Source organism: Pan paniscus, chromosome 17 (genome assembly GCF_029289425.2).
Source record: "Pan paniscus chromosome 17, NHGRI_mPanPan1-v2.0_pri, whole genome shotgun sequence".
In the NCBI taxonomy this organism is placed as follows: domain Eukaryota; kingdom Metazoa; phylum Chordata; class Mammalia; order Primates; family Hominidae; genus Pan; species Pan paniscus.
In genome coordinates, this window is record NC_073266.2 from 79843390 (window position 1) to 79863570 (window position 20181).

Consider the following 20181-nt stretch of genomic DNA (forward strand, 5'->3'; position numbering starts at 1 on the left):
TATTGATATGTTTGATTCCCAGATACAGAATTGCTTCATCAAATGATATTTGCAATTTTTAATTTTTAAAATCAACACTGCCAGATCACTTTCTAAAAAGCACAAAAGCAACTCAGCAGTGCACCAATTAGGCTGTACAGTAGGGAGTTAAAAAGCCAGCCAAGTAGTATGACTATGGTAGCACAAAGGGAGGGAGGGAGAAAGTGGCAGAATTTTATCTGAAGGTAGACTGTGATAAATTATGGATGTGCATTGTAAACCCAGAGCTGCCACCAAAATAATAAAACAAGGATGCATATAAAACAAACTAACATGAAGAGAAAACAGAATCCTAAAAATGCTCAAACCAAAAGAAAGTAGGAAAAGAGGAAAAAAAGGAACAAATAGAAAAACGGATGGAAAAAATAGAAAAATAGCACAATGGTAGACTTAAACTTCACCATATCTATAATCGCATTACATGTGAACAATCTAAACACTCCAATCAAAAGGCAGAGATTGTCAAAATGGGTAAAATGGGAAAAAAGAGCCAAATGTAATGCTGTCACTTTAAATGATATAGATAAATTAAAAGTAAAAAGATAGATTGAGATAGATCATCTAAATGCTATTCATAAGAAAGGTGAAATGGCTATATAATTAATATCAAAGTGGACATGAGAATTTGATTTTACCACCAATCAAGGAAGACATATAATAATGATAAACGTCTCAATTCATCAGGAAGACATAATAATTCTAAATGTTTATACCTCTAAGTAGAGCTTCAAGAATATGAAAAAACTGACAGAAATAAAAGGAAAAATAGACAAATCCAGTTATTGTTGGAAATTTCCACACTTTTTCTCAGAACAAGTAATGGAAAATCAGTATGGATATTTCAGCCTATTTGACCTGATTGACACTCATAATGTACTTTACTGACAACAGCAAAATACATAGCTTTTTCAAGTGCACATGGAATTTTGACCAAGATATGCCATGTGCTGGGCTAAAAGTAAGGCAAGTGAATAGTTCTGGCAATCCAGGAATTCAAAACAGGTTATACTCTATTGGCATGGGACAAGTATCTTCATATAAACAGTTACCTTATGATATGGTTTGGCTCTGTCCCCACCCCAAATCTCATCTTCAATTCCCGTGTGTTGTGGCAGGGACCTGGTGGGAGGTAATTGAATCATGGCTGCAGGTCTTTCCCGTGCTGTTCTTGTGAAGTGAGTAAGTCTCATGAGATCTGATGGTTTTAAAAATGGGAGTTTCCTTGCACAAGCTCTCTCTTTGCCTGCTGCCATCCAGGAAAGATGTGACTTGCTCCTCCTTGCCTTTCACCATGATTGTGAGACCTCCCCAGCCACATGGAACTGTAAGTCCGTTAAACCTCTTTCTTTTGTAAATTGCCCTGTCCTTATCAGCAGCATGAAAACGGACTAATACATGATACAAAGGAGGGATTATACGTATGGATCCAACATCGACCTAGAATGTGAGGAAAGACACAATCCTAAGCAAGTAATGACAAACAAAAACAATAGGATGCTATTGAGATGGAGCAGGAACCCATCTTAGGAGCCTGTGGAGCACCCCTAAGCATGGAAATAAAGGAAAATCTTGAGTTCCTTCAAGGGAAATTCCAGGTACCTAGCTAGCCCTAAGAAGTAAATAAGTAACTTGATAAGCAAGAAGGTAATTGTAGCTTAAAACAATAACCAAGGAAGTTAGATTCCCTATAGAAACGAAAGATAACATCTTAACATATGTCCCTGAGTTGTTTCTCAGAAACCCAGACCCCCACCAAAACAGATCCACTGGCATGCAGACCTCAGACAAGGGGGAAATGAGGACTGAACTGACCACCATTCTTTCTTCTAAATTTCTTCCTGAAGGGCGAGGAGGAAGTCACACCCAGGAGCCAGAGCTAACATTCATTTCTGCTGACCCCAAATTTTTAACAAAGCTTCTCTTCCTTCACTGATGGCAAGTCAGAAAATCTTTGAATGTATAACCTATAAGCACCCTCACTTTAAAGATTTTCAAGATATCCCAGCTTGTTAGACCAAACCAATGTGCAACCTCCGTGTATTATGATTTTGCCTGTAACTCCTGCTTTCTTGAAATTAACCCTGCGTTTAAAAATCCTTACTTGCAAGCCAACTGAAGGTCAGGATTTAAGCAAGAGCTGCCCCCATTCTCCTTGCCTGGAGCTCTGCAGATAAGCGCCCTCTTTTCTCCCAGTGCAAACCTTAGTGCGGATGGCTTGGCCTTACTGCACCAGAAGAACGGACCTCAGTTTTTAGGTAACACTGTGCCCCAGACATCTGGCCACTTTATGTCTGAAAGGGCCCATGTGGTGATGGGGGCTGGGGGATGCCTCAAGGCTGGCGGAGCCTGGTGCCTTTCTAGAATTTGGTGGGTGCAGGACGGGTGAGGGGCGGAGGCAGAGGATCAGGAGAAGAAAAAGAGATAGTGGCTGCTGGCCCCAACATTTTGAAGCAAAGAACAAGAGGAGTATTTTACGAAGATTGGCGGATGGTGTATTGTGTTGATGCCTTAACTGCAGTCGACGAAATCTCCAGGAAGGATCCTCCTCCCGTTCATTCTCGACGGTGGCGCATCCACTTTCGGAAGGCAGGGCCTCGAAGGGTGGGCGCGCGGGGCCGGAGCAGGACCACCCCGATGCCCCCATTCCTTCCCGGGAGGCGGGGCCCACAGGCCTGGGGTGCGGCAAGGCAGGAGCCAGTGCCGTGAAGGGCAACCCAGGGCTGGTCTCCCGCCAACCTGTCTGCAGCCCGAGCACCTGGGCCAGGGGCGGAGACCGGACCAAGGAGGCACCGGGCGCGGCGAACACCCCCGGGGCCCCTCCCTGAGCGGGGCCCCGCGTCCCACCGCAAACCAGGGGAGCTTGGGCACCACCTGGCTGGCACCGCCCGGCCCGGCCGGAGGGGGGCGCAGGAGGGCGGCGCGGGGGCAGGTGCGGGGCGGGGCACGGGGGCGGGACCACACAGGGCCGCGGCAGCCGCGCCCGCTGGGTCACAGAGGCCGCTGAGGCCGCGGCGCCCGCCAGCCTGCCCCACGCCATGGCCCCGCGCGCCCGGCGGCGCCGCCCGCTGTTCGCGCTGCTGCTGCTCTGCGCGCTGCTCGCCCGGCTGCAGGTAAGGAGCGCCCGCGCCTGCCGGGCCGCGCGGCCCGACGCCTCCTCGGGAGCCCCGGGAAGGGCCGGCGCCGGCGGCATCCTGGCTCCTCCGCCTTCCGAGAGGAGCCGGAGTTTTGGGGAGCGGAGGCCGTGGGAAGCTGGGGAGGCGCTTCCAGAGTTGGACGGCGGAGGGCGGGAAAGGGCAAGCGGAGGGAAACTGGGGCGCAGAAGGAGCAGGTTGGCGGGACCGCAACACCCGAAACGGGCTCTTCCAAAAGCCCCTCTTAGCCGCAGGCTTTGATGCTGTCATTTTCTCCAAATGCTTCTTGAGCACCTACTAAGCGCTTGCGCCGGGCGGTGCCGCGGGAGACAGCGGCGTGGGCACCTCACTTGCGGCAGATAGCCGTTGCCGATACGATTTCTCCCAGGTGGCCTCCGTCCCAAATTTCCACCCGGAAAGAGACATGATTCCCTCCGTCCCTGAACTGCGGGCTTGCCTTTGCCTCCCCTGAGCCCCTTCGGGGACACCCCTGCCAGCTCGCCTGGAGGCCCCGCACGGCGGGGAGAGACTGCGCGCGCGCCCCGGGGATGCTGGACTTGCCCCTCGCAGACCCGAGTGGCTTCCCGGTCCTCTCGGAACAGGTTTCTCAGTACAGTTAGCAAGCGAATGCAGCCAGGCACGGACTTTCTGCCTCGTGGAGGAGGGCCGCAGAGGGAAGCACACCCAGCACAACAAACGCTTTAAAAATCGTTAATACGAACTTGAAAGCTCTCACAGGGAAGGGCGAGTGGTGGTTTTCTTGGTTTCGGCAGGGTCAGATTTCCCCTCTGTTAACACTAGGTTAGGCTGCTGCCGTCCCTCCGCAGCCGGGCACGGAACCCGGAGAGGCGTGGGGAGGGACCCATGGAGAATGGTGTTTGGGTGAGAAGAGAGGGGAAAAGCCTTGACAGAAATAATGTGGGTGCACCGAAGGCTGAAGCAAAAGATTCTAGGGAAGATTCATTCCCAATTGTATGGGTCTCTCAGTATGGTTGAGGGAAACGAAGGCGGAAAAGTCTAAAGGATTTTTTCATTTTAAGCACTTCAGGTGTTGCTTAATTAAGTGTTCAACAGGTTGAACGGGGTGCTACCTTATTTGAACCAAAGGACCAGGGTTTCAGCGAACAGCTAGCCACCTAAGAAAAACCTGCCTGACCACGCAGTTGCAAAATTATCTCTCACTGCTGTTGCAAAATGACATATTCATATGTGCATAAAAGGCGTTCGGTTCTAATATGAACAACAAATGCTATCAAAATAAGTTTATTTTTCAGGGAGACCTTTCAACAAATGCTGTTTCCCGTCTTTTCGCCTTTAAGCCCCTTTCATTATGCATGTTTAAAAATGTAAACTTTTGCATTGGTCATTTCCAATTCTAGGGGAGCCAACCTTCTAGGAACCTTATGAATTCCTTGACTGGGCCACGAATTCAATTGATATAAGACAGACTAACAGGAGAAAAACTGTACTTAATTACATACATAGGCACAGGACTCCTACAAAATAAGAGACTTGAGGAAGCGTCAGATGATTGAAGCTCATTATAGCATCCATAGGGGCTTCTGCAGGGTGCTGCAAAACAGGTTTTGGGGGGGTTTGGGGAGGAAGCATATGGTGAGTAAAGGACATCTTGTCAGGCACATAAAGGATTCTCAGGCAATAAAAATGGTCTCTGACCAGCCCTTGGGAGAATAGGTGAGAGTCTGTGTGGGCTGGTGTCAACCTCCTGTCTCCTCTCCTGTAATCGGAGTTAATCTTCTCTGGGTGAGAATCTTCTCTGGGTGAGAAGATTCCCACGGCGGAGATTTGAGACATTTGAGTTCCTTTTGGAGGATCTTTCTTTGGGCAGAGTTCAGAGAAACCTCTGCCCGTGGCCACTACCACCTGCCCTGAGTTCAAAATAATCAGCACACCATAGTGGCATATTTTGGGGTGGCATTTCCTGAACTCCTTCACAATCAAGTGACATTGGAATGCTTTTCTGCTTATTTTACTTGGTGCACAACCTTCCCGGTAGAAATGCATTTTCTCTCAAAGGTGAGACTAGATGCAGCCTTAAAATAATATTTCCTAGAGATACTGTGGTTATCTAGGAAAAAGCACTCTCTGTATTCAATGACTGCTTGTTTGGCCAGCCTATTCCATTAGCTCAAAATTTAGGAATGGCATTGACAATTCATTGAAGATGTTAATGATCAAACACCAGGCAAGACTTCAGGAACTGCCTAGTGGGTAAATTGGTTTTGCAAAATAGTTGGCATAAATGGCTTCCAGAAAGTGCCTTATCTGTAGGGATCGCATTTAGTTTCATTTTTATTATATTAAATAGGTTCAAACTTACCTGAAAGGCTATAAGTTTTGCCCTTTAAAACATTTCTATGGTTATATCTCTGCCTGCTTGTATTTGTGAGGGAATTCATTTTCAGATAGAATAAAACTATTTGCCTACAGATAAAAACATTTTGAATTTTTATGTAGCTAGTCCTGCTGTTTATTCCAGGTAACAAAATATAGATGCACACTGTTTTCATTAAGGTAATGGATTGTACACGGTCATGTTTATCTGGGGTTATAAGATGCAAGAGCAGGTGCGTGCATACGCAGGACAACAGACATTGGTGGTGTCAAACACTGTGCTAATGAGGAATAAGGGGAAGGCGCATGGGTCACAGTCTAGTGGAGAGCGCCAGATGGGAAAAGCTGTGATGATAAGAGAGCAGCAAATGATAAGAAAAGTACAGAGGGTGGCAGAGGAAGGGAGAGAGGGAGGAGGGGAGGGAGGACCGCTGGAGGAATCCCTAAGGACTTCGGGATGAAGGGGTTTCCCAAGTGGTCTTGGAAAGATGTGTGGGAAACCAGAGGTCAGGGAAGAAATGATTCTAGGAGGTGGGAAGAAAGCTCCCTATGTTGGGAGGATGGCGTGAATGCTTTAGACCTAAAAGAATCTTACAGAAAGAAAAAAAAAAAAAACAACCATATATTTTTATGACCTTGCAGATAGCACAAATCACCTAATTCAGGAAACCCCCACCAAACTGGGCATTGAACTTTTATAGTTTTGAGATAACTCTTGGATGGCCCTTACTGAGGTGGTAAAGTCGACTAATCAGAAGCAGGCCACAGGGCCCTGGAGCGCCCATGGGGAGACCCCTCCGAAGAAATCCCCCAGGGTGCGACTCTGGGTCATAGGGTGGGTGGGTGCTCTGTGCCACCTTTCCTCCTGCCCCCCATCCCATCCGAGAGGGGAGACATGGATATATGCAGTCATGCCTTGTTTGGAGAGCACAGACACAGATCTGTGGGCTTATAGTTCATTTTGCTGAGAAATATTTCAAATGCCTCCCCTGTTATTTCCTTTCTACCACTTCCCCCTAAAATGGCAAACCTGTAATAGGAACATACTCTCTGTGTTGATAAGGAAATAGCTTGCTTTTTCAGTTATCTACCAGAACTTCTTACATCAGGAAAACTGAAACAATAAAAATGTGCCTTTGGAGGTCAATAAATCAGTGTTTTATGAGGACATGAAAAGGGGAGTTCCAAAGCAGGGCCTCCTCTGCAAAGAGTGTTGTTTTAAGAAGGGGTAGTGTGGACTTCATCTGCCATGTCAGTATTAAAATTTCCCCCATTGTATTTTCCTATTTTTGAAGTTCATGGAAAAAAAAAATAGTGTTTTTCCCACATGCTGTATCCAGTGGTCTCTAGGAATGTTGTCTAGGCCATTTTTTGTTTTTTTGGCTGATGTGAGTCTGCAGCCCATCCTGATGATATGCAACTGTCCAGGTGGTTCACTCCCTAGGGCATCTGCCCCCTGGCCAGGTGGCCCATGGCCTGACTGCCGTCTCCTCACAGCATCCTGGCCTTAGTCCACAGGGAAGCATGCCTGCCTCTGAGCACACAGGCTGCTGACTCCAGCTCAGTGCACCCCAGGACTGGCATGGGTAGGATTCTGCCCAGCAGGTGATTTTTCCTCTGAGTACCCTTTCGTTCTCTGCCCGGATTGTGGGAAGGCCTTTCTGTGTATTTCCCTCTAGTTGCAGTGTGGGGCTTTCTATGGTGTCCACTGCTGGAAACACAGCTTAAGTTCAGCTCACCCTTTCTGCCCCAAAACACTAAGCTTGAAAGAACCAAGAAGGAGCCGTGGGTTTCAGCAAAATAGCCTTGATCCCTCTGAAGTTCTTAGTGAACTTTTGAGGTTTAAAACCGAGTGGGCGTGGAGCAAGATTACGCACAGCCCCATATCTCTGTCCTGATTCTGAGAGACACTCTATTTCCTGCCTGCGAGACCAACCTGGCAGCGCTCCCCAGGCAGGCTGCCTGTCTGCCTGGGTCACCAGAAGCTCCTTGTCAGAGGGCTGACTGGTGCTGCTGTTCTCACTGTGTCACGTTCCAGTCGCAGTGTGCTCTCACACCAAGAAGCCCAAAGCAGCCCCAGTCAGCAGTGGGAAGTACATTCTTTAGGGCCGTGTGATGATAACTTTGTATGTATGTTTGTTTTGTGAGCCACCGTCGACTTTCAGCCTTTGAGTGCTTTGGGTCACTGCTTGCAGGCCACAGCATTCGATAATGAGAAAATAAACCTGAATTTGTGTTCAATGCATTCAGTGACTGCAACAAATGGAGTACCCACAACCTGTAGCACACTCTGCAATGGACTGAGGAAACAGAGACCAAGGGCCACAGCTCCTGTCTTCAGGAGATTGGCAGTCCAGGTGTGTGCAGACGATTAAAAGACAGCAGGATCCAGTGTTCTGGAGAGGGTTTTCAACTTGTCGTGGGCACACAGGATAAGGAGTGCCTTCACCTGAAAGTGTCAGAGAGGACTTCCCATCCTTCCTGCGTGGTCACATGTGTCTAAAGCTCTGCAGACCGCATGAGAGAACAGCTCTTAGGCTGGGGGTTCCAGAATGACCAGTGCTTTGTCTGGCGGTGAGAACAGCAGGGACTCGCATCAGAGTGGAGTGTTTGCAGGGAACCGAAGGAAGGACAGGATTCCTGGACTCAGGGGTGTGGGGAGAGAGGAAGGCAAAAGCCAGCACTCAAAGGCTTTAGGTATAAGCAAATAGTTCAGATTTAATATTGAGCTGTGAGCTGGAGAGGGCCATGATCAGTTTTGTGTATTAGGGGAAGAGTGTCCAGGGGCGGGCCGGAGGGGGCCAGTAAGGAGCCTACTGCCTTGGTTTGGGAAAGGGCCTGAATCAGGTCAGGGCAGTGGTGAGAGAAGGAGAATCTGAGTACAGGGGCGATTTCAGAGCCAGTAGGGCTGTGCAGGGGCAGAAGGTGCAGGGGCAAAGGACGGATGTGGCTGGTTATTAGAAAAAAAAAAGACATGGCAGGCAGGTCTGAGTGCAATGGTGTTTACAACTAATTAATCACAACCAGTTAACAGATTTATTTGTTCCTTCTCCACTCCCACTGCTTCACTTAACTAGTAAAAAAATAAAATAAGGCCGGGTGTGGTGGCTCATGCCTGCAATCCCAGCACTTTGGGAGGCCAAGGTGGCGGATCATGAGGTCAGGAGTTTGAGACCAGCCCGATCAACATGGTGAAACCCCGTCTCTACTAAAAATAAAAAAATTAGCCCCTTCGTGAGGGTACATGCCTGTAATCCCAGCTGCTCGGGAGGCTGAGGCAGGAGAATCGCTTGTATCCAGGAGGTGGAGGTTACAGTGAACCGAGTGGCACCACTGCACTCCAGCCTGGGTGACAGAGCGAGACTCCATCCCAAAGTAAATAAATAAATAAATAGTAAATAAATAAGACATGGCAGATGTCAGGACAAAATAGCTGGCTATTTGGGTTATATTTTTCACTTTATTAAGGAAATTGCTGTCTTAGTCCAAATCAAAATGTTGTTCTGGTTCAAGTGAAGAAGTGTTGTTTTTCCCAAACAAAAAAGAAGGATTACGTTTAGGCTCTTGAATCTCCCCTTTTTTGGGTTCTCTTACTGGGAGGCAGAGACAAAGTTCCTTAGACCCTGTAGAGGCAAACATGGTAAAAGCCCCGTGGCATTGTGCTGTGCAGGGAACTTGCAGGCTCTGACATCTAGAGAGCCATTGCCAGACCTAGAGATGTCTTGGAATGAGAAGTTCAGCGTAGAGACAGAGCTCTTAACACACACTGAAGAGAGATAAACAGCCAGTGATCCCCAGAGAGTCACATCAGAGCAGAGGCAGGTGTGACCTGACCTGTGGTCTTCCCACACTGGCCTCAAATATGTCACCTAACCCCAAAAGAAGCAGTGTTTATGTTGGACCAAGAGCTGCGCAAAAACTGTTTGCTTGCATGATACACATTTTCCTGGCACATTGCCGCTGCCTAAGATGAGTGTTTCCCTTCCTCTGTGTCCAGTGCCTCTTAGACTTCCCCATACCCCCAAAAAATCCTGACCCAGCAGGTGACACGGAGGCCCGTCTGGCACCAGCAAAGGGACAGAGCTGCCAGATTTCCAAGTATCAGGAAGACCTGACTGTAAAAACCACCCTTTTAGTTCATCAAAATAATAATAACTCATTACATTTCCTGTTAAGAGTGTTGAGAGTACAAGAGCCACTTCCTCAAGCTATCAGAAATTTGAAGACTTTCCATGAAAAATGAGGAAGAAAAACTCTGTTTAGCTCTTGGTGAATGTGACGGCTAAGCTGGGCAATGGGGAAAGATTGTGTGGCATTGCCAGAAATCCTACTGGCACCACTGTGTTGGCTGGTTTGGGGTTCGCATCACATCCCACAGATGGGAAATGAACCACTTCCCTAAAGTATTGACTTTTTAAAAATATGTATTACTTACCTACTGCAGTTAGCACCTAAATTAATAGTGTATCACGTAGTAGCACAAACAGCTGGCAAATTCATAGCCGGTAAAAGAGACGTTTAAAGGCCCCTGTCTTCTCTCAACTTCATAGTCAGATATACAAGCAGGATCACATCTAACACTTTCATGGTAATTGAGAATCGATTCCATTTTTAAAGCTTAGTCGAGATTATTCACTTCTGCCCTTGCTAACCCGTTTCCTTGTTGAATAATTCCTAATATCAGGAACTTCCCTCTAACAGACCTAAATCTAACATGTCACAATTTGACCCCATTTCCTCAAATTTGTTCTTTAATGGGGTAAAAACCAGTTGGTCAATGTCTTCTTTATTTTAATATTTCTATTGTTGAAGATTGTTAGCCCACAACTTCCCCTTCCCCAGGGTTATTCATTCCAGTTCCTTTAACCTCTTTGTAAACTTTTTTTTTTCTTTTCAATTCAACGAGATACTTTTTTGGATTTACTGGCAAAAAAGCCAACAACCCCAAACCAAACAAAACCCACCAAGTATTTTGGGAACATCAGACTCAGGACGTTGCTGCCTCTGACTTCAGAGAGGCTGAGATCTGATGGGGAAGGTCAGATGTCCCATTCTTCATTCCCACGGAGCCCCACAGGAGGAACACATGAGATGCCTCTAGGACACAGGCATGGGAAGGGTGAGTTCCGAGTGGAGAATCCGGCATGGGGTGTTTGATCTGGTCCTGGAAGGATGGGTGTGATTCTGAGAGGAAAAGAGAGCTGGAGGGAGAAGGGCAGAGGTGGTGACAGGCATGAGAAAATCATGTCCCGCCCTGATGTGTGGAGCCCAGGGCTGATGACAGGTACCAGGGAAGGATAAAGCCAGCTGGGAAAGTCCTGGGGGTCGGTCACAAAGGGCTTGCGAATAAACCTCCAGAACTGGGACTCTGCCCTGAAGCCAGGGGTTCTCCAACTGTAGGGTCTGGGCCCAGCATCAGTCTCCCCTGGGAACTTGTTAGAAATGCACTTTCTTATGCCCCCCACCTACCGAATCAGAAACTCTGGGGGTGGGGGCCAGCAGTCTGTGGCTTCACAACCTCTCCGCTGATTCTGACACATGCTCAAGTTTGAGAACAGCTGCTAGAGACCCCGGGATTCCATGAAAAGGTTTGCACTCAGCTCTGACAATATTAGAAGATTAATATATTACAAGTACCGGCCATTTGTTGAACCCCTCCTGTGTGCCAGACATGTACTTTACATGGATTATATCTAATGCTCACTCCACCTTGCTAGTAAGTTGAGAAAACTGAGGCACAGAGAGACTGATTAACTTGCCTGAGTTTGCACAGCTAGTGAGTGGCAGAGCTGGAGCTCCTACCAGGCAGCGCTCCAGTGACTGTGGTCTTAACCCCTCAGGTAAACTGCTTGTATAGTCAACTCTGTGATGGGGTAGGGAGTAGAGAAAGGGACCTCCCAGAATGGTGGGACAGAAAGCTTTTTGGTATTTGGGGACACCCATGCAAATGCGTGCCCAGTCTGCATTTGTGGGGGTCTGTCTTGTCTGCTCAAGTGTGTACTCACTGAGGGCTTTCTAGAACTTTTTTTTTTTTTTTTTTTTTTGAGAAGGAGTCTCACTCTGTCGCCCAGGCTGGAGTGTGGTGGTGCCATCTTGGCTCACTGCAACCTCCGCCTCCCACATTCAAGCAATTCTCCCTGCCTCAGCCTCCCGAGTAGCTGGGATTACAGGTGCTCATCACCATGCCAGGCTAATTTTTGTATTTTTAGTAGATGCAGGTTTTCGACATGTTGGCCAGGCTGGTCTTGAACTCTTGACCTCAAGTGATCTGCCCGCCTCGGCCTCCCAAAGTGCTGGGATTGCAGGCATGAGCCACCGCGCCTGACCTCTAGAACTATTCTTAAGCAGAAATGGCAATGCTGTGTGTTTAAGGCTAATCCAGATAAAAGGCACTCCAGGCACTCTTGGCACAGGGTCCATGTGCCAGTTGATCCCTGACTCAGGAGGAAAAGAAGTGTATGTCTTGAATCACCACCACTTCCTGAAGCCAAGGCAGCACTGGCTCGTCTATGCCCCACACCCCAGAGTTAGACTATACCGTACCACTGTACTGTAGCCCTGGGTGTACCGCCTCAGAGGGTCGCATCTCTCCACGCGTGTTCATCCCACTCCCACCACCTGCCAGGCTCTGTGTAGGGTGGGAGGAGGGAGAAGGATGGCCTTGGATCCCCAGGGCAGCAGACAGTGATAGGTTAAACCTTTGCCCTCATAAGCTTTCGGAAGTAGGTAGTTGTATTTTTAAAGGTCCTTTATGTCTTAGTCTTACTACAATTATAGCTAATCTGGGGACTCTTCCCTTGATGAGAATAACCTGGGCTCCTCTTTTGACATGTCTCTACCATGGAACAAATCAAAATCATTTTCTATTACTAACTTTTTTTTATCCCTTAAAAGACACTTTCTAAGTAGTAAGAGAAAAGTTCAAATAAGAAAGAGGGTCAGAACACACATGGCCTCTGGGTCACGGTCAGTCTCAAGCTTTTACTTGGAGTGAGATCAGGAGACACTAGCGGGGTTTAGGGGGAGAATGACAACATGGTGTCACTAATGCACAGTGGCCAGAAATCTAGCAGCAGACCCCAAAACCTATGACAATGGACTGTGAGATCGAGGGGGCAGTTAAATTCAGTGAAAACACAGCTGGAACCTCTGTCTTAAACCTTAACCTATTAACTTCTATGGGTCACAAGGTTTAAAAGTGGAAAATTGCCCCTTTCTAATGGGCTGAAGTTTCTGTGCTCCAGTTGGGTCCAGTTGGAGGTCCCTGTGACCAGGCCACTGGGGTCGGAATTTTTTTTTTTTTTTTTTTTGTTACCCAGGCTGGAGTGCAGTGGCGCGATCTCAGCTCACTGCAACCTCGCTTCTCGGGTTCAAGCAATTCTCCTGCCTCAGCCTCCCAAGTAGCTTGGATGACAGGTACCTACCACCACATTTGGCTAATTTTTTTTGTATTTTTAATAGAGACAGGGTTTTACCATATTGGCCAGTTTCGAACTCCTCACCTCAGGTGATCCACCTGCCTTGGCCTCCCAAAGTGCTGGGATCACAGGCATGAGCCACCACGCCTGGTCTGGGATCCAATTTCCATGTAAAATTGCAAAAGACCAAGCACCAGAAGGCATAACCAGTCATCTTAACTGTGTGGGGCAGTCCTCATGGGTAAGGGGACTCAAGGTGGTGGGCACCTGCCCCTCTGCACCCAAGGGGTGAGGTCATGCAGAAGAGGCCTCATGGGAGGCTCTCCATTTCCTGGCATGAGTGATGGGCACAAAGAGGCTGAAACAGCTGTGTCTCCTGTTAGGCCACCCGTGTTCAGTCCTTATTAGAAAAGAGAGTTCCAGCCCAGAAAGAGATTGCTAATCTTGATTTTGCAACCCTCTTCCCTCAGGGTATCTCGGATTTTGTCCCAAATCAGTGGAGTCTTTCCAAGGGCGTGCTTGGGAGTGTGAATTTGATTCAGTGCTAGAAGGAAACTGTTACAGTCTTCTGTATAGGGAAGTTATGAGGTTACAGTGGTCTTTGAGAAAAATTATTCATTAATTTATCAAGTATTTGAATATTTGCTACATGCCTAGCACTGTTCCAGTCTCCTTATCACCAGCCATCTCAGCAAGTTGATTAATCTCTCTTGGGAGGATGCAGGAAGGGAAGGGAAGTCAGGCCTCCAAGCACAGTGCCTGGCACGTAGTAGATATTTCACTAGGGCCAATTCTTCCTATACCCCCATTCATCAATAGATAAATAGATAAAAGGTGTCCAGGGATGGGAGAGGTGGTTCTCAATGTCTATTGTACAGTCAGAGATGACTATGCAGTGTTTGGAAATAGGAGAAAGTCCTGGCTTTTGGTTTTCAATAAAATCTCTAGCCTGCTCCTCAGAGACCGGCATTGACCTTGCCTGGGAGCTTGTTAGGAATGTAGTCTCAGGCTCTGTTCCAGACCCAGGGAATCAGAACCTGCATTTTAATAAAATTTTCAGGTGATTCTGTGGCACATTGGAGAAGCACTGGATTTCACCCTGAAGGCTGGGCAGTGAAGGAAGGGAGGGCAGCAGGTAAGGGGAATACTTCCTCCTTCAGTCACTTTGGGGACTCTTGGCCTGAGCAGTTCGTGCAGCCCCAGCATGGAGGCGGAGCCTAGAGGGACGTGGCCTCCAGCCGGGGGTGCACTCTCAGAAGTGACCACAGGGCTTGTTGGCTTCTACTACAGAAAAGAAGAGAAAGCAGTTCTTATCTGAAATGAATACAAAGTTAAAGAAAAAAAGAAACCCCAAGAATGACAATGTAAAAAGGCTTTCACACTGGGAGAATAAAGGAGCATTCACTGGAGCCTGTGGAAATAGGGGTGCATCGGAACATAAGGACAAGTCAAAGCCATCCTAATTACTGTATTGAGGAAACAACCGGCCTTGCCCTTGGATTCCAGGTAGCCCAGGGCTGCAGACTCTTCACTCTTATCTCTCTGGAAGACAAAGACACTTGCAATTAAAGTTTTGAAATGCAAGCTTGTTTCTTCATTTTCCCTTGGGCCATATGTTTTCTTTTCAAGGAGCAGAGATAATAAATGCATTGTGAGGGGAGTAAGGCAGAGGGCTGAGTAAAAATCAACAGACCATTGATGGGCGCCTGAGTCAGTGCTGTGCGCTTTGTTTCCTTTAAGAAGCACATCTGGAATCAAGGTGGTCAGAGGGGGAAATGCTGATGGGCCCAATAACAAGCAACTTTCAAGAGGTATATAAAGTCAATTGTGTAGTTTGCTAAATCAGAATGGTGAATATGTCAGGACTTCTAATCACAGTTACCTATATTTTTAAGTTTTTTTTTTTTTTTATCAAACCCGACCTGTTAGATTTTTTTTCTGTGCATACTATATATTCCAAAAAAAGAACTTGTGACAAAATGGTTAATATGGCAAATGTTTATGTTATGTGTATTTTATCACAATTAATAATATATGTTTTAAAAATCTAGTGGCAAAGGTGGTAATTCCTGCTTGCTAATGAAAATAGCATGAAGTGCCTAGTATTTAAACCTTTATGGGGTAATGGCAATGTCCAATATGATCAATACCACACAATTCTGACGGTATGGGTATATATTAACTCACAATGCATATAAATTAGTAATCAGTTATGTGACCTTATACCCTACCCACCTCACACTGCACTTAGTCACACGGGCTATCTTGCTGTTTCTCCGTCAAGCCGTGCATGCTTCCTCCAAGGGCCTTGGCAAGTATGTCCACCTGTAATCCTCCTCCTGGCACGTGCTGTACATTTGGCTTGTTCCCTGGCTTTAAGCAGGACTCCACTCAAATGTCATCTTCTCAAAGAGGCTTCCTGTAATCATGCCACCACCTTACATAGATTGTTTCACTTTTTTCACGACAATTGTTGTGACCAGATTTCCTTATCTGTTTACTTATAGTTGTTCTTCTCCCCTGGACTGTAAGCCAGGACTCTCTCGGTTGAGTTCTATCCCCTGTATCCAGAGGATCTAAAATTGTCCCTGGCGCATAGTATGTGTTCACTTAATTGGGAAATAAATGAATGTGTATCTAACTGGTCGACTTTCAGGTTGTGAATTCAGTCAGTGTTGTCAGCAGCTAAATCAAATCCTGTGAACAGAACTAGGCAAAATTAAATTACCCTATGAAAACAGACAAAGGACTTGAATAGACATTTCTTCAAGGAAGATACACAGGTGGCCAATAAGCACAAGAAAAGATGCTCCACGTCATTAGTCATTAGGAAAATGCAAACTGGAACCACAAGGAGATACTACCTCACACACATCAGGATGGCTATTATTTTAAAAACCAAAAACCAAACAAAACCAGAAAATAACATGTGTTGTTGAAGATGTGGAGAAGTTGGAACCCTCATACAGTGCTGCTGGGAATGTACAATGATGCCACCCTTGCAGAAAACAGTTGAGGGGTGGGTGCCTCGAAGAGCTAAACATAGAATTAACTTAGGATTCCTAGGTATAGACCAAAAAGAACTGAAAACAGGGATTCAGATACTTGTGTGCCAGTGGTCATTGCAGGATTATTCACTGTAGCCAAAAGGTAGAAACAACCTAGGTGTCCATCAGTGGATGAATGGATAAACAAGATATGGTCTATACATGTGGTGGAATATTATCCAGCCATAAAAAGGAATGGCGTTCTGGTACATAATACAATATGGATGAACCTTGGAGACATTATGCTAAGCAAAATTCGCCAGACACAAAGGGAAAAATACTGTGTGGTTCCACTTATATGAGGTATAGAGAGTGGTCAGACTCAGAGACAGACAGTAGAAAGGTGGTTTCCAGGAGCTTGAGGGAGGGGGAATGGGGAGTTACTAGTTAACGGTTACAGAGATTCTATTTGGGGTGATGAGAATGTTCTGGAAATATAGTGGCAATCGTTGCTACTTATTGCCCCTGAATCATACTTTAAAATGGTTAAAATGGCAAATTTTGTATCTATTTTCCACAATAAAAAATGTTAAATGGCCCCAAAGTTTTTTTAAAAAGGCATTCAAAGGACAGGCATAAAAAGAGCCTAATTCAGTGTTTGGCAGTGGGAGACAGCCCTTTCTCGCCTCCCGAAATGAGCTGCATTCCTGGCCTCCTGCAGATTTTGCCATCCAGAGTTGCCACTTTGCTGTCTGCTCCTGCCTGCACTTTTCGTCTCCATCTCTGTTTCCTCCATGAGATCCTAGCCCAGGCTCTGTTCTTGTCTAAAACGAGTTTGCACCTTCTTGCGCTTTCTCATCCCAACAGTCTTTACAATATGTTTCATGGTGCTGCTAAAAAAAGACCCTCCCTTCCTTCTACAACTTACTGACTAGCTGCCCTTTCCTGGAAGCCCGAAGCAGCCCCCACCTTTTCCTTCTACTGTCAGAACATACCTGCCCAGCCCCCCAGGCTCTGCGCCTGCACCTGCCCGAGTCTCTCATTTGCTCTGTCCTCTCCCTCCTCTCGAATCCTTCTGTCTCTGCCCCGCAACCTCACCCTCCCCAGCTTGTGCACTTCCTCTTGTAAGTCCTTCCCTATCTCTGTCTGTTTCCCTGCCCATTCAAAGCCAAGGAAGACGGGGACACCAGTCTGAGGCCAGGGTTGCAATTCTCCTTCCTCGTCCACGATCAGGGAGGATCTTTCCAATGCATTAGTTCTGGCACTGCTGTGTGGGGCTCTGACTGGTCACAGTTTTCCTTCCTCTCTATATGTGGCTGTGTCCTCCTTTACAAAAGCTGTGAGAGGGCAGAGACAGGTCCTGCCTTCAGTCCTACAGCAAGCCAGGACCTCATGCAGATATGGGAGAGAGCTCAACGAAGATGCCTTTGACGGTGTGATGACAGCAGAACTTCGTGAAGAGATTGATACTTCCTCCTGTTAAACTCTGACTACATCAAACTGTATCTTCTGGAGAAAAATCATTTTTCGAGATAAAGGCGAGTGACTCAGGCAAAGGTGAATGACTCAGACTCGCTCTTACCCGGTGATTAAATGAACTCAACAGCCTCTTTGCAGGGAACAGTATGTGTGTGGGGAGAGGACTGATTCGTTATTTGTAATTTTCAGTGAGACCAGTAGAAGCTGACCAGCTGTGATGAGTGCTTTTAAGTTGGAGTTCTGAATACTTTTTATCACTAGATAGACATTCATAGAATGCATTTTAGAATGTCCCAAATCCCTAGGCCCTGTAGTCCCAGCTACTCAGGGGCTGGCATGGGAAGATGGCATGAGCCCAGGAGGATCACTTGAGTATGGGAAGATCGCTTGAACCCAGGAGGTCGAGGCTACAGTGAGCAGCGATCACACCACTGCACTCTAGCCTAGGTGACAGAATGAGACTCTGTATCAGAAAAGAGTCCCAAATCCTTTATCATTCGTTTTGGGTTTTCTTTGAAACAGGGTCTCACTCTGTCACCCAGGCTGGAGTGCAGTGGTGCAATCACTGCTCACTGCAGCCTCAACCTCCTAGGCTCAAGCGATCCTCCTGCCTCAACCTCCTGAATAGCTGGGTCCACAGGCACACGCTACCACACTTGGATAATTTTTAAAGTTTTATAGAGACAGGGTCTCAAACTCCTGAGCTCAAGTAGTCCTCCCACTTCTGCCTCCCCAAATGCTGGGATTACAGGCGTGGGTCACTGTGCTAAGCTTTTTTTTTTAATCAATTGTAATATTGTTTGTGACAGTTATAGTTTCTTCATGATCTTCTCCAATAAACTAGACACATATTTTCATATTGTAAAAATCACAAAATGTATGAGCCTAACTTTTGGCAGCAGAATTTTTTTTCAAGAGCTATGTGTAAAATATATTTCTTAGAAATGAATTATATTTTAAACACTCAGGGCATTTTCTGTTAAACCCTGTGATTCTCTGTATCTACCTCTGTTGTGACTTAGGCCATGTACCTGACTGGTATAACTTAGGACCTCCAAGTTTTTAATGTGTTACATGATTGACAGGTTTCCCAGGTAGGGTGAACACACCCATGGGGTGTGCCAGATGATCCAGCAAGGTGAGCAGGGGATCCTAAAACACTGCCCCTTTATCCTCATGGTCTCTTATAACACACCATCTTGGTAGGCGCCTATGCAATGTTGTTCTGAAGCTTGAAATGTGAAGCTCTGGTTTGTACAAAAGAAACATGCCTGATATTTTCTCTGTGAATCTGTAAGATTGAAATTCTATCTGCCAAGCTTATTTAAAATGAGAATGTCTAGGATATTCGATCATAATTCGTTTATGTCCTAGTTAACAGAAATCACAGATATAATCTGGCAGCAGCTTTATCAGCAGACGGACTGAGTAAACTGTGTCTGCCTTCACCCAAGTGTGTCTCGTGGAACTGACTGAACCCCCAGACAGAAAGGCACTGAAATGACTCGGACCACTCATCACCAATTTCACATTGATGCCTCAAGTTTCCAATCCCATGATAAAGGACTTCTTTATGTGAAATCAAACATGCTTTTTAACGCATGCATTTTTTCCTAGTTGTCCCGCTAAAATACTCTGCTATGCAGCTTTGGTTTGTCATAAACTGGTTAAAAGTGCACAAGGATGGTTTGTGCGGGAAGATTGTCAGGCCTTGAGAACTTGTCTCTGGGTACCCAGTTTATCTTTTCCATCATTTTTCCCGTTTCTAGTGACATCCTTTTCCCTCTCTCCCCTCAGGGAATGACTGGATGGAAGTTACGTATACTTTTACTAATTCCACTCAGCTGTGCCCATGAATATCCCTCCTCTATTGGATACAGACCACTGCACTGGGGTGTGATACAATCACATCTCTGTTTCTCCCAGCAGCCTACTAGAAAGGTCTTCAGCTTTGAATTGAGGAGGCAGAACCTTTGTGTTTGTGCAGTCTGGCCGTTTGCCAGTGCCACATCATGTATAGGAATTCTCGCATCTGCCTCTCAGTGCAGCAGGATAGGCACAGTTATTAATTAGCACTATTGTACAGGTGAGGAGACTCAGGCTGAGAATGGCTTTTTTTTTTTTTTTTTTTTTTTTTTTTTTGGTCCTGAGATTTTAGAAATGTAGTCAGTTTTATTAAAGAAATATCAGGCATTCTTCTCTCCAGGTCAAACTGGAAGCCCAGTTTCGAGGACTGCCCTGGGTAGAAAAATCCTCATGCCCTGAAGCCCAACTCAGCTCTTGGGGGCTGCCTGGCCAGGCTACTTGATACTCTTGTCACCAGCGCTCAAGGTACCTTGTCCCCTCCTCCAACCTGAGTTCTCCTGGCCCTTACTTCTGCTTTGCTAAAATTCCCATGTTCAGACTGGGTGTGGTGTCTCACGCCTGTAATCCCAGCACTTTGGGAGGCTAAGGTGGGCAAATCTCTTGAGCTCAGGGGTTCAAGACCAGCCTGGGCAACATGGTGAAACCCCGTGTCTACCAAAAAATACAAAAATTAGCCCGGCATGGTGGTGGGCACCTGTGGTCCCAGCTACTCGGGAGGCTGAGGTGGGAGAATCTCTTGAGCCTGGGAGGTCAAGGTTGCAGTGAGCTATGATCATGCCACTGCACTCCAGCCTGGGTGACAGAGTGAGACTCTGTCTCAAAAAAAAAAAAAAAAAAAAAAATCCTATATTCTGTCACGTCAGACTTTCTTTGTCATTTAATTTTTTTGAATAGGAATCTGCCCTA

At 46.5% G+C, this 20181-nt stretch overlaps 1 protein-coding gene across 2 annotated transcripts in view; it reads left to right on the forward strand.

Moving 5' to 3' along the window:
* The first annotated feature begins 3022 nt into the window (after window positions 1–3022).
* Window positions 3023–20181, forward strand: part of TNFRSF11A (TNF receptor superfamily member 11a) — a 65868-nt gene continuing 48709 nt past the window's right edge. For both annotated transcript variants that reach the window (XM_034943906.2, XM_034943909.2), the window contains exon 1: window positions 3023–3149. In XM_034943906.2, coding sequence (XP_034799797.1) covers window positions 3075–3149 — 75 coding nt within the window. In that variant the 5' untranslated portion in view covers window positions 3023–3074. The remainder of the gene's footprint in view (window positions 3150–20181) is intronic.